Source organism: Protomyctophum parallelum (assembly GCF_964188405.1).
Source record: "Protomyctophum parallelum genome assembly, chromosome: 14".
NCBI classification, from domain to species: Eukaryota; Metazoa; Chordata; class Actinopteri; order Myctophiformes; family Myctophidae; genus Protomyctophum; species Protomyctophum parallelum.
Genome location: NC_139709.1, coordinates 13,363,619 through 13,377,206, shown reverse-complemented (window position 1 = coordinate 13,377,206; position 13,588 = coordinate 13,363,619). Strand labels below are relative to the sequence as shown.

The 13,588-nt window shown below is 40.9% G+C and overlaps 1 protein-coding gene across 1 annotated transcript in view; it reads right to left on the bottom strand.

Moving 5' to 3' along the window:
- Positions 1–4,011: 4,011 nt before the first annotated feature.
- The window catches only part of LOC310871126 (occludin-like), a gene marked incomplete at both ends in the record, with an annotated part of 34,275 nt that continues 24,698 nt past the window's right edge, over positions 4,012–13,588 (bottom strand). Inside the window, 5 exons of the mRNA XM_083782615.1 lie at positions 4,012–4,113; positions 5,478–5,519; positions 8,574–8,745; positions 9,713–9,976; positions 12,219–12,358. Of these exons, the coding sequence (XP_083638741.1) occupies positions 4,012–4,113; positions 5,478–5,519; positions 8,574–8,745; positions 9,713–9,976; positions 12,219–12,358 (720 nt within the window). The remainder of the gene's footprint in view (positions 4,114–5,477; positions 5,520–8,573; positions 8,746–9,712; positions 9,977–12,218; positions 12,359–13,588) is intronic.

Genomic DNA, 13,588 nt, shown 5'->3' with positions numbered 1-13,588 from the left:
TGAATCTTGATTTGGAACACTTGTGAAATATGAAACAAGTCTTAAAAAAAAAAAAAAGCCCCAAGCTTAAAAAAAAACAAAAAAAAAACATGACTCTTTTGTTGTTGAAAGATCCCGAAACGGTTGTTTTCATTTGTCTCGAAGCAGGAATATGTGAGAAACTCCAGACGACGTATACAACTAAAAAAAACTGTCTGTCTGACTGCCTGATTGTTTGGTACTAAAGGTTTTTTTTTTTTTTTTTTTAATGGATGATGGAACAACAAAGACATGTCAAAACAAAGGAGCCAAAACGAATGCTTCGGATTTGCCATAATCAAACTTTACCATTTGGAAATCTATCAGAGGTTTACTCAAGTCTTTACGATGTTTGTGCAAGAAAAGAACACAACAATTTATTGAAATGTGTGTATGTGTATATATATATATACAGTATATTGAGGCCAAGTCTTTCTTCTGCATGTTAAAAGTTTAGTTTTTTGGATCTGTTCAGTTCAGTTTCAAATTGTTTAATTCTTTACACAGTGAAAATCTGAAGAGGATAAAAAAAGGTGTTCTTTTGAGTGTTTAAACATTTGGTTGTTTTTTTTTCTTTTTTCTTAAAGTTAATATTTACATAAAAATACCTCTTCCATCTGTCGATGTAAAAAAAGGGAAAAAAAAAGAACTAAAGCCTGTTGACATGTTTTGTCGCTGTAGCCAACGGAGTCATTATGTTATCACTGCATTAAAATACACATTATCAACCGTTATCAAGACGTTGGGAATATGGCCATATTGGCTGTACTGACGTTGTTTTTAGCGATGGCGCTCGGCTGTGTTCATGCCGCAGGGCATGGAAAGTAGGGGGGGGGGGACTAATATTTTCTATTCTGTGCCTATCGGTACGCAACTCGAATGGCGCTGAGTCGGCTCTGGTGGCCGTCGCGACGCTCGGCACGGCGACTCGCTCGGCGGTACCTCACGTGGCTCAAGGCCACCAGAGACTCTTGTCATGGTCACGGAAAGCAACATGCTCCCTTACGTGTCGGTAGTTTCACTTCCGCATTTCCTAGTATGTCTGATTCAAGCGATTTTACACGAGAGGGTGTCATTAATGGCACACCTGCGTCGCTGCAAGAATGAGGCAAAGGCGAGTTCTGTAAGCAGCGCAGAAGTGCCATTAATGACAGTAACGCACACCCTCTCGTGTAATATTGCGATTATACAACGGTTACCCTTGAAACTGAGTGCAAAATAAATTATGATTTTAAGCCACTACAACCATAAATGTCCCAAAATACTAGCTAGCCTAGCCACCGAGTCCGCTGCACTCTCTGGGAGAACAACACGGTTGAATTATTTGTTTTAATTAGGTGTTCCATGATGCTGGTTTGAAGCACGGCTAGAAGGCAGTTTCAACCAATCAGATTCAGCTTCCTCAACGACCTGTTGTATAATTATTAATTTCACAATATTGGCTCTATTCATAAGCTGATCACGGACATATTCTTGATTGTAGGCTGATAACATTCGAAGTGTGTGCTGCAGCATAAATCACTTTTTCGGCGGGAACCCCTTTTGGTGTTTTAAGCATTGTTATGCTTTAGCTATTGAAAAATAGCAGACCTACAAGCTACGAGCTTTGTAGGTCTGCTATTTATTTTTTTGTGAAAATGTGGCGCAAATCTTTGAATGCATATTCTTTCAGAGCGAATCTTTGCTTCTGGGGCTGTCCCTGGAAAAACATATTTTCAGATGGGGGGGCCAAATACAGAAGACTTTTTCTTTTTCCGATGTCCGGTCTAAATGGCTCTCCCCTCTCTGCTGAAGCGACGTGAGACGCTATTGTTACTGGACATGAATCTGACAGATGGACTGCACTTGGGAGTATATATATATATATAAATATATATATATATATATATATATATATATATAAATATATATATATATATACAATGCCAAAATGTCCCCACTACCTGAGGAGGAGCTGAAAAGGAGGACAGGGTCCAATGTTCTGCTCCGCCAGGATTTACCTCACGAGGGTATTTCAAGAAGCAATGTTTTTTTGCCAAAGGTATAGCTTTCAAAGCCCCATCACGGGACACAACCTGTGAAATCATTTCCGGATGTTTAGAATTTGACGTTCAATCCACACAAAACCATGAACGGCGTCGTTCTCTCTGGAGAAAGGAGGACGGTTCAGGCTTCTTGAAATATCCCCTGGCCTTTTTTATTTTATTTTTTACAGTAACTTGAGATATTCTTCATTTAACTCACTCAACTCCTTTAAAGTCTCACTCAACGAGTTCCTATAAAGAACAGAAAGAAAGAAAAAAAAGATAAATGTACTATTACTGTTTTTCCTACGTTTGTGTTGCTGAGATGTCTAGTTTCTTTTTTTATTTTCATGTGTATGGAAGCATTATTAAAAGGCCAGAATCTAATGGTGAGCTTATGATTTTTGTTTTATTGTCCGGGGGGGGGAGGGGGGACAAGAATGAAAAAATGACACATTGACACTTTTAACATTTCATATAGGTGTACAGTATGCTATGAAAATGCTTGAGACTTTAATACCGTATACTGAAAAGCAATTTATTTGATGATGTTAAATTTCTCAGTGGTTACAATGTCTTATTACATATTTTATAAATTTCTATACAAAATGTCACTTTTGGGGTATTTCTTCACTAAAACTAGAATACAGTGTATCATCATATCTGTTACTTTATCCACTTAAATCTCTTAAGGGGTGTTGGAAAAGGAACATTATTCCAAGAAAGCTAAACCAGTTCTGACCAACAGTATAGTAATAGTTGATGGGATGGCATGGTTACTAGTATGTGCATTGTTGTAATAAATTAGAAACATCACATCTTAAATGGCTTTGAAGAGCATTAAAATGGCATGCAACACAAAGGTTAAAGGGATAGTTCAGATTTTTTTAAACTTAAGCTGTATGAAATACTTGCCATTAATATAGTGGTTGCAACTGTGTTAATTGATTGCCCGAGTCCCGTGGTGGGAGCTGTTCTGCTCTGGTTTTGGTGAAATATTAAGTCGTTTTGTGAGGGGCACTGGTGGGGCCACGCATTAAAAGTAAATTAATCCACAAAACTAACGTCATTTGTATTGTTGACCTATTTCTAAAATATTAGTGCAACTTTCGCTCTATCACATGGAACTATGTTTTTTGTGTCCATATCACTACGCCCAGAAATAGTTCCATGTGAAGTGATAGAGGGGTCAAAGTTGAACGAAAGTTGCGTTAATCTTTTAGAAATATAGGTCAACAAGACAAATGACGTTATAGTTTTGTGAATTAATTTACTTTTAATACCCCACAAAATGACCGGAACTACTTCATATTTTACCAAAACCAGAGCAGAACTCCCACAATTAATACAGTTGCAACCACTATATTAATGGCAAGTACTTCATACAGCTTAAAGTTAAAAAAAAATCTGAACTATCCCTTTAATAGGAGGACGAAATCAAACATTTCACACCACGTTTTTTGTGGCCACAAAAAGCTGCATTGTCTTAATGCATCAGGGACGTGCAGAGAGTGTCAGAGAGGCAGGGGCTGACGTAAGAGGGCCCTTTTGAACTAAAATAGCGAAAACAGCAGATCTACAAGCTCACAACGCGTCGCCGCGTTGAGAGCTTGCAGATCAGCTATTTTCGCAGGCGCAACCCAGTACTCTTTTAGCTAGTGGAGATGCGGTGTGTAACAACATGGATTTCTAAACAAATGTGTTCAACGCAAAATTCAGAAGTTCAGGAGACTTGAATGCTGCCTTCCGGCATGGCATGGAAAAGGAGTGGCATTTTGCATTTCTTTCGCCATTAGTAAACGCTGCATTCGTTGGTCTGTAAAGGGCAGTTGTTTTACAGACGGGTAAAAGGGCAGGGGCTGACGCCCCCTTTGATGTCTTCATGTGTGCACGTCCCTGTTATGCATGTCCCATTTCGTCGCAGAGACCAGGACCACCTGTGTCTCGTCTGACATGATTGGGTTGTAGTTTAACAAAGGCCATGGTCGTAGTTCTTCACCAGGCGCTTGATGTGGAACAGTTTCTGCCTCAGTTCCTTGCTTTGTTTCTTCTTGGCCTGATAGTCTGTTGTCTGAGAAAGAATATATATTCAAAGATTTGCGCCACATTTTCACGATTTTTCAAAAATAGCAGACCTATAAGCTATGAGCTATGAGCTTGTAGATCTGCTATTTTTATATATAATAGCTAGTAAGTATATAACATAATGCTTAAAACACCAAAAGGGGCTCCCGCCCAGAGTAAGTTAAAGAACCACTTCACCACTTTTCAACTTATCTTCATATCCTTACTAATGTTCATGATAAAATACCACAATTATTTTCCTACTCGGCCTGTGTCTCACGGGAGGGCTGTGGGCAGTTCAGAAACCCGTCCACCAGTGACATCATCGTTAGGCAGATTTCGTTTTTTAAACACTAATCAATAATATTTTGATTTTTTGATTATCGTGAGAACAATGGCTTCCATTATAGAGGGTATGCGCGTGACATCATCATCAAACCCGGAAGTTATGCAGGAAAGCCTACTGAGTGTCAAAAAACTACTTAGGCTACTGGCCTTTACAGCCCCTATACATCCAAACAGAAAAGTCCTATATCTGATTGTATTAAACAACGTTAAACAATGTTAAACTCACCTTGCCACACTAATTTGCCATCAATCAATTAAAAAACGTTATTTGTATAGCACATTTCATACAGCAAGTGCTTCACAGATTACGAATAGAAGAGACATTAAAAGACAAAGAAAATAAAGAAGGAAAAAAGAAAACATGCATTTATGCATGCGCATACCCTCTATTGCATTGCAACTTGGATTCCCCGTCGATGATGTCACTGGTGGACGGGTTTCAGAACTGCCCACAGACCAAAAATGTGCTATTTTATCATGATTATTAGTGAGGACGAATTTTATGATGATATGGTTGAAAGTGGTGAAGTGGTTCTTTTTATTATGTTCACTATAGCGGTTATTCTAAAACCTTTTTTTTATTTCAAGGACCCCCCCGTTTTAGCATCATAGGAACCCCATTTGATACAATTAATTTCTCTGTGACCCCAGAGTGTTATTTCTCTGTGTGTAGTACGAATGGAATCGGTTCCACTCTTACACTCTTGGCGTTATACAAACGCATAAGGGTCCATTTGGTTCTTAAGTATCAATCATTTAGCCCGGGAAGCCCCTCAAGGACCCCTGGACCCCACATTGTGAACCAACAATGTAGCCTACAACAGATGATTTCATCGGACAGCTTCTGCCAAACCATTCAGAGTCTGCAAAAAGTAGTTATTTTCACAGAAATGACCATTGTGACCTGTCATTGTCAGTGAGTGAAGTAATCTTTCCTGCTCAAAGCAAAGCTGGTGATTTGTCTTTTGTAGGAACAGATTGATTCAAAATGAATTCATGAGCAGATTAGTCATTCAAACTCACCCTCTTTAGCTCCTTCAGTCTGTTATACTCATCCGTCACTCCCTGAGGAAGATCAAAATTAATATTAACAGACAGTTGTGTCCAGGAATGTCAGTCAGCATGTTGAAACTCACCTGGGTCCTCAATAGAGCGTCGCAGTCCCTCCCCCTTTCAGAACGACGAGTGGCCCAGGAAATTAATCCCAATGCATTTTTCCCATTGGCTTTTCTTAAAAGTATTTATTTAAAGACGGTTACGCCGCGGACAAAGCCAACTCGGATCGTGACAAATCATGACAATGAACACAATGTTTTGGGGCCGATCAAATAATTTATAAGAAGAAAAACAAAACAAATAGTGTTGTCTCCTGCCTTTATTTTCTTCTTTCTAATGATTTGATCGGCCCAACATATTGTGTTCATTGTCATGATTTGTCACGATCCGAGTTGGCTTTGTCCGCGGCGTAACCGTCTTTAAATAAATACTTTAAGAAAAGCCTATGGGAAAAATGCATTGGGATTCATTTCCTGGGCCACTCGTCGTTCTGAAAGGGGGTGGGGCTGCGACGCTCTATAAAGGGCCTTTCAAAACGTGAAGCGATATAACGCAGCCTATCGTCCAATGAGACCTGCGTGTTTTGCGCGGAGCAGTCACGGTGCGACAACGCAAGCGCATTTACGTGAGCGCGGAGGCCCCGTGAATTTGTTTTGTGCAAGTGCTCGTTTTACGCTTGCGTTGTTGCGCCCCTCTTGAGCAAACAACGCCTGCGTTCCTCGCTTCCCGCTCGAAAGACCCTTAACGCATTTTGGGTGGGAACCCCTTTTGGTGTTAGCATTATGTTATACTTTAGCTATTGAAAAATAGCAGATCTACAAGTTCATAGCGCGGCACCGAGTGCCGCGCTATGAACTTGTAAAGACGAAACGGAAGTGACAGACTGTATGATGATGAAAGCATTTGGAAATTGCGAGAGGCAACAGTCCGGTAACGCGAGACTAATGCTGCTCTGTGACGGTGACGGTTTTAAGTCACGTTTTAATAGCAAAATGTAGATTTTGCTATTAAAAACGCTATACAAAATATATATCTCTGCTGTCAGGAGGAAATCTCATAACTCCAAAATGTTCATTTTTCAGGAAATTAAAAATATACATTTTTCAGGAAATAAAGAAAACCTTTTTTTTAAAACAAAGCAATAGAGCCTCATCAAAGTTGGTGTTGTAACTTTATATATTGTCAATGACTTCCATGAGAGGGGGAGAGGTGGTGGAGTTAGTTGCTTTAGCAGACATTTTGAGGGTCCGTCCAATGGAGTTAAGAGGTTTTGTCCAAAGCACTTTTTACTACTTTCCATTGGCTCAATATTTTTGAAACAACACACAGATGTAAAGGGTGTTCAATAGCACTGATTTATCCCCAAAGAAAATCTAAAACCTTAAAAATGGAGTTATGAGGTTTTCTCCCGACAGCAACGATTATGGTAAACAAGCAAGGTAGACAAAGAAAGTCAATATTTGTGCAATTAGAGAATATGACAATATTTAACATCCTACAGTGATGATCCTACATGACCAATGTGTATAATCTTGTGCAATGGAGTGCTATAAGAATAGCTACTGATTTTAATGTATAAAAGAGCTTTACACCCTATCCTCTGTGGTTAAAGGACAACTTTTTTCAACCAAGGTTCATGTTTTAGGCTGTTATTAGAGAAAGTAAAAGGTAAGTGTTATTTTTTTCTTCGTTTGTTGCTTTCTTTCGTTTTAGTGATTTTAGCTATTTTTGACAGGGGGCGGGGGCATTCGAACAAGTGGCTAAATATGTACTTTTATTTACAAAATGTTATGGCTATTTCTTTGTTATTATTTACTATAGTCCTAATAAAGAAATCACCTTAAAATACATATTTAGCCACTTGTTCCCCCCCCCCTGTCAAAAACAATTAAAATCGTTAAAAAGGAAAGAAAGCAGCGAATGAAAAAAAAATTTAACACTCACCTTTTACTTTCTCTAATAACAACCTAAAACATGAACCTTGTTTGAAATACAAAAACAAAGTTGTTCTTTGAAGAATTGCAAACCCGGCCCCCACCAAATAAAGGGAAAGAATTTGAAAGGGAAAAAAGGCGTCATAGAAAAACACCTCTGCGTGACTGCATGAGTTGGCCAGGTGGATGCAATAGGTTATCACCTGAAACAAAAAACCAATGCTTCCTTCCTGCAAACGGACACATGGGTTCTGTGGTTTTGGCTTCAGAACAGCACAAACCCAGAAGGGACACAGCTCTCAGGTTCAGAGGTGTAAAGTATAACTACTGCTACTTTTACTTTTTCATCCTGGCGCTGGGCCTGCTCTCAAGCCCATACGCTTCACGGACTGTCCATGAGAATAGACATACAAATCACCAATGCACCGCTCATGGCGTGTCGACAGTTTTACATATCTGTTCTTTTGGATTTGGAGTTGGACTCATGACGATGGGTAGCCTAACCTACAACAGAGCATGTGAGCGGAGCGCGAGCGGAGCGAGGAGCGGGGCGGGTGGATTTTGAAGTGAGCACGGAGCGAGCGTAAAAAAAAAAAAGCACAACTTTCGACTCGCGCTGCTGCGAGTCGACTCGTGATAATTTATCGATAAATCGATAAATCGATGAATGCCCTACTACCTGGTATGTGACGGAGGACTGTCCCAGGGTGTCCAGTTCTCTCTACCTGGTATGTGACGGAGGACTGTCCCAGGTAGCCCTGGTCCAAGGCTTACAGCGAGCCTCTCTCTGACACCTTGTGGAAGTACCTTCCACAGCCCTCTGGTCATATTTCCACTCCTGTGCGCTGTTTTTCTAATACCAGCAAATAAACAAAACGACGTAACCACTCACCGAAACAAAGCCTGCTAGACCTTGGTAAAAGTCTATTCTCGAACCTGGGAAGTGTCTCAGGTCCCCAGTTTCTCTCTAAAATGCACTCTGTGCCATTATAATAACGCAATGTACCCTGTATTTAACTACGGAAACGCTATCCTACACTCGCGAACCGCCAGGATCACATTACTGGCGGTTCGCGAGTGTAGGATAGCGAGTGTGGGACTGTCCCATGGTGTCCAGTTCTCTCTCTACCTGGTATGTGACGGAGGACTGTCCCAGGGTGTCCAGTTCTCGGCTCAGCTTGTGTATCCGATCGCTGACGTCGTCCATGTCCGCACACAGCCTCTTGTAGCACGCCCGGTCGGCGTCAAACTCCCGCTTGTACTCGCGCCGCTGCTCGTCCGACGTTATCTCCGGGTAAAGCCTGCATGGCGCCCAATTAGTAACGTTAATGTGAATCTAAAATGTTTTAAAATGTATTATTATCATTATTTTATACAGTGCACAAAGACGTGGCAGAGAAAGAGGACAATGACGTATTTGTATTTATGCTGGGGGGGGGGGGGGGGAGGTGTGGGGAAATGAAATGTTTTTTTTTTTTTTTTATGTTAAAAACCAAATAAAACAATATATATATATTAGAAAAAAATATATATAGCAAAAATGAGAAGGAATTACCATAGTAGAGTAGGGATTGTGTAGCTTTTAGTCATTTTAAAACAAACATATATGCAAGAAAATAGTTGCATATGTACATGGAAGCATTAACAGTGGCGTGCACAGATAGACAGTGTGCTAGAGCACTTTTCTCTCTGGACAAATTTTGAAGAAGAAAAAAAGGTAATTAATTTATTAGTTTTTTTTGTACAGTGTACACTGCACAGTATGTTGACCATGGTGAGATTGATCAATTCTTGATAAAAAAAAAAATCTAATATATTATTTAGGCCCCAAAATCTATAAATCTCACACCCATTCTGACCGGGCACCCATTTTGGTGTTGGCATCATGTTATGCTTTAGCTATTGAAAAATAGCAGATCTACAAGCTCATATCGCGCGCCACCGAGTGGCGCGCTACAAGCTTGTAGGTCTGCTATTTTTTTTTTAATCGAAGAACGACTAACATTTTTAGAATCTGATCTCAGGTCAGAATGGGTTAATCAGACCAGTGTGTGTCCAGTGGAAACCTCGTATGAATCTGATCTCAGGTCAGAATGGGTTAAGGCAACCGGCCGGTTCCACGCGCTGCACCCTTTTTTTTCCTCTCCACTTGAGCACCTGCCCCTCTAAATGTCTGTGCATGCCACTGATTGTTGAAATTAAAAAGGGCAAGAGGGCAAACGTAATGAATCGAGGGGACGGGGGACGGAGAACATTCTAATGGCCCACCTGAAGAGATAATCCGTCTGGTCCTGAGCCAGTTCATTCCCACTCTCCCCCCCAGTGGTATAGCCGGTCTCATATTCAACAGGGGAGCCGGTGCAGGGCATGGGCCGCCATGCCTTCTTCTCCACGGGTTCAAGGTGCTTCTTCTGGACGCTGTCGGCCTCGTCCGAGGAGCTGTTGTTGGGCCTAACGGTTACGGGCGCCCTGCTGGGGTTTCCAGACGCAGGCTCAGCGCCGCGGGTGTTGGTGTTGTTATTAGCGCGATAACTGTAGGTAAAAAGGTATAGGGGTGCGATTTTTTTTTAACCCATTTTAGACCTGAGAAAATATTCTATAAATGTCTTCTAAATCTAAATTTTCTGGAAAAACCCTGTGTCAGTCGTTCTCAAACATTTTCATGTCAAGGACCCCCAAAGATATATGTACTTGGCCGCCGACCCCTATCTGAAAATATTGTTATATATGCTGTTCCAGTGACCCCACCAGAAGCAAAGATTTGAGTTAAAAACGCTCGCTATGAAAGAATATATTTAAAGATTTGCACAACACATTTTCACGATTCATCAAAAATAGCAGATCTACAAGCTCGTAGCGCGGCACTCAGTGCGACACCATTGTGCGACAATATATGAAATTTTGTGGTGTTGATCCGTTGATAACTTGATATATATTTTTTATTATCCCAAAAATATGCTTCTCCAATTATTTGATTATAGTCGGAATTTGGAAAAGTTATCAATACAATAATTGCAAAGACAATAATTCATAGTTGGATAGGTGTACTTGTTCATCTGAATGATTACAGTCTATTCTAAAGCAGAGATGCGGGCAACTGTGATGATGGAGATCGAGGGCCACTATAGTACATGTCACACTCACTCCAGAGGGCCACCTTTGCCAGAGTAATATAGTAAGAGAGAGTGGCGACACTATAGTGTTGACTCCCGTTGTAACAATGGAATGTGGAAGTGCTCATTCTATCTCAATGGGATAGTTCCAGCCATTAGGAGCAATGTTTGGAACTATCGCCCATTGGCGCTCGCTTTGCGGCGAGATCAAAGTGTGTCGCTACTCTATACTCTACACTCTGACATTGCATTATACTGTCGGGCAGAAACCTCCTATCTCCGCATTTGATCTTTTCCCGTAAATCAATGGCCTGCTTTGTCATTCGATGTTACACAAAAGTTGCAAAAATAGCCGAAAATCTGCAATTTTTACTTTATTTGAATCCTGAATTTATTTTGAATTGTTGTTGGAAAGTTTTATTTTATTTTATTTTATTTTATTTCAATTTCATTTATAGTTATGTTAACGTTTGAACTTAAATACAAATACATTGGACATAAAAAAAAGACAATTAAAATAAAAAAACACTAGTCATTGATCTACAAGCTCATAGCGCGCCACCGAGTGGCGCGCTATGAGCTTGTAGGTCTGCTATTTTTGAAAAATCGAAGAGCAACTGACATAGAAGACATTTTTAGAATCTGATCTCAGGTCAGAATGGAAAACTGTCAGGATGTAGAAGACATTTTTAGAATCTGATCTCAGGTCAGAATGGAAAACTGTCAGGATGTAGAAGACATTTTTAGAATCTGATCTCAGGTCAGAATGGGTTATGTGAAGGTGATCGATGTGCCCCCCCCCCCCCCCCCCCAGTTGCCCATACATGTTCTAGAGTCTATAGAACCACATGTGCTCTATAGTCTAGATTAAATCTATAGAGCACAGAGGAGATTGCAGCAGTGTTGTTTTCGTCGACTAAAACTATGACGAAAAATGTTCGTCGACTACAGTACCTTTTTCCACTGATGAAAACTAAATGGAAACTAAAATGAAAACTAAGCTATGATGACTAAAACTAAGACTATTATACAGTACTCAAATTTCATCAACAAATACAAACTAGACTAAAATGTTAGGAAGGGACTATAGTGGACAAGAGATCCAGTATAAGTCATTTTACACTTGGGTTGCATGCTGAAAATAGCCGATCTATACAAGCTCACAACAAGGTCGCGGCGCGACGCGTTGTGAGCTTGTGGATCGCCAAAAACAACACTAGAGTGCAGTGGTCAAGCCAGGTCTCACCACTATACTCTAGGGCTGACCTCGATTAGTCGAATAGTCGAATAATCGATCGGAACGGGTCTCAGTCGACTGACCACCTCTCAGTCGATGTTCACAAAATATTATTGTATTATTCCACTAGGTCTGTGGGGGGACATAAACACATTTGAACATGCTTTCTGACTGTTTTTAATCAATCTCCAATGTGCATGTGGAGTGTGTCTGCCTGTGTGGCAATGTGCCACTGCCTGTGACTTTCACAGTGCGCTGGCCTGATAGACTCCAGAATCTCAATCTCACCTGCTGTGCTCAATCTGGCTAATGACAAGCCTCTCAGTCGATGTTTTTTTTTGGGGGGGAGGTGGGGGTGGCAAATTTATTCATATTAATTTCGACTATACAAATCCTTAGTCTGGGACAGCTCCACTATACTCACGTGTTGCCCTCGCTGTAGACGCTCACAGTCCTGTTGCCATAGGACGCCACGCTGTCCACTGCTCTGAGGTGGTCGGCGCTGACCGGCGCAGCCCTCTCTGACAGGACCACCGTGGGCGCCTGACGGCCAACACTGTTCACCTGCAGAGGAACCACACCAGGACATTATATAGGCCCATTTAGGCCTGACGTCGAAATAAATTAAAAAAAATTCTATCTGAAAGAATATATATTCAAATATTTGTTGTCAGGAACACCTCAGTATTTTGGACCCGTACGCAGAATAATCCAGGCAACAACGTCTCTTGCACTCAAAGCACTTTTATTTTAGCTCAGAAACCCTCCCAGGGCGTACATAACATAAAAAGTCCCACTCTTGGGAAACACTAGTGTTATAATAGAGCAAACTAACCAATAACACAGAGTCCCTAATATACCTGTGAAGTCAACTTGGAGACATGGAGAGCAAGGGGTTAAATCTGGACCGACAATCATTGCCACTGACACTCAGCTGATTGTCACTCACTCACTCCCCAATTGCCTCACTAATCAGCACCTGAGAGTAGGGCGTTGGCCAAACGGTGCCGTGTCATTAGTCAGAAGGTTCATTGTTCCGAAATTACTATCCCTATCTCTAACCCTAACCTAAACCTAACCGCAAGCACGGGAGCAAACCTATAACCGCAAGCACGGGAGCAGTGCATGTTCGGACTAACGGGACTTCGGATCTATGGGCAGTTCCCGGCCAAACACAGGAAACACACAAACCTCCATGAGAAACAGCAGTGTTCATCCAAAGAGGAGCAACACACACTGAAACAGCAGAGCAGAAGGATGCAGCCATATAAATGCTGGAGAGACAGCCGGTGAGAAAGAACTGTTTATTTGTGACAGATCATGCCAGTTGCATGCCAGTTCATGGACATTGTTTGTTGTTGTTGTTTGTGATGACTTGAGTTGGAGTTAAAGGAAACATGATGGCCAATTGGACATGATCATTGAACATAATTATTTGATTTAAAATACATTTGAATTGAGTATTGATTGATAAAAACGGTTCAATGATGCTAATTAATTATGTTTATTTAATTTACATTTCATGAGTTTATTATGTTTAAAAACAGTTTAAAAACGAATCTGCTTAAAAACTCGGTGGCGCGCTATGAGCTTGTAGATCTGCTGTTTTTCATTAGCTAAAGTATAACATAATGCTTAAGTTAAAACACCAAAAACGGGTTCACGTCCGGTCCAGAATGGGTCTATACTTGCCAGCCCATAGAGCCCCATGGTGAACCCGGACATGTTGAGTACACCAAGAGTTTTATGTTATAAAGGTTGAGTATATGGGCCGGCCCCCAGCATGTAGAAACT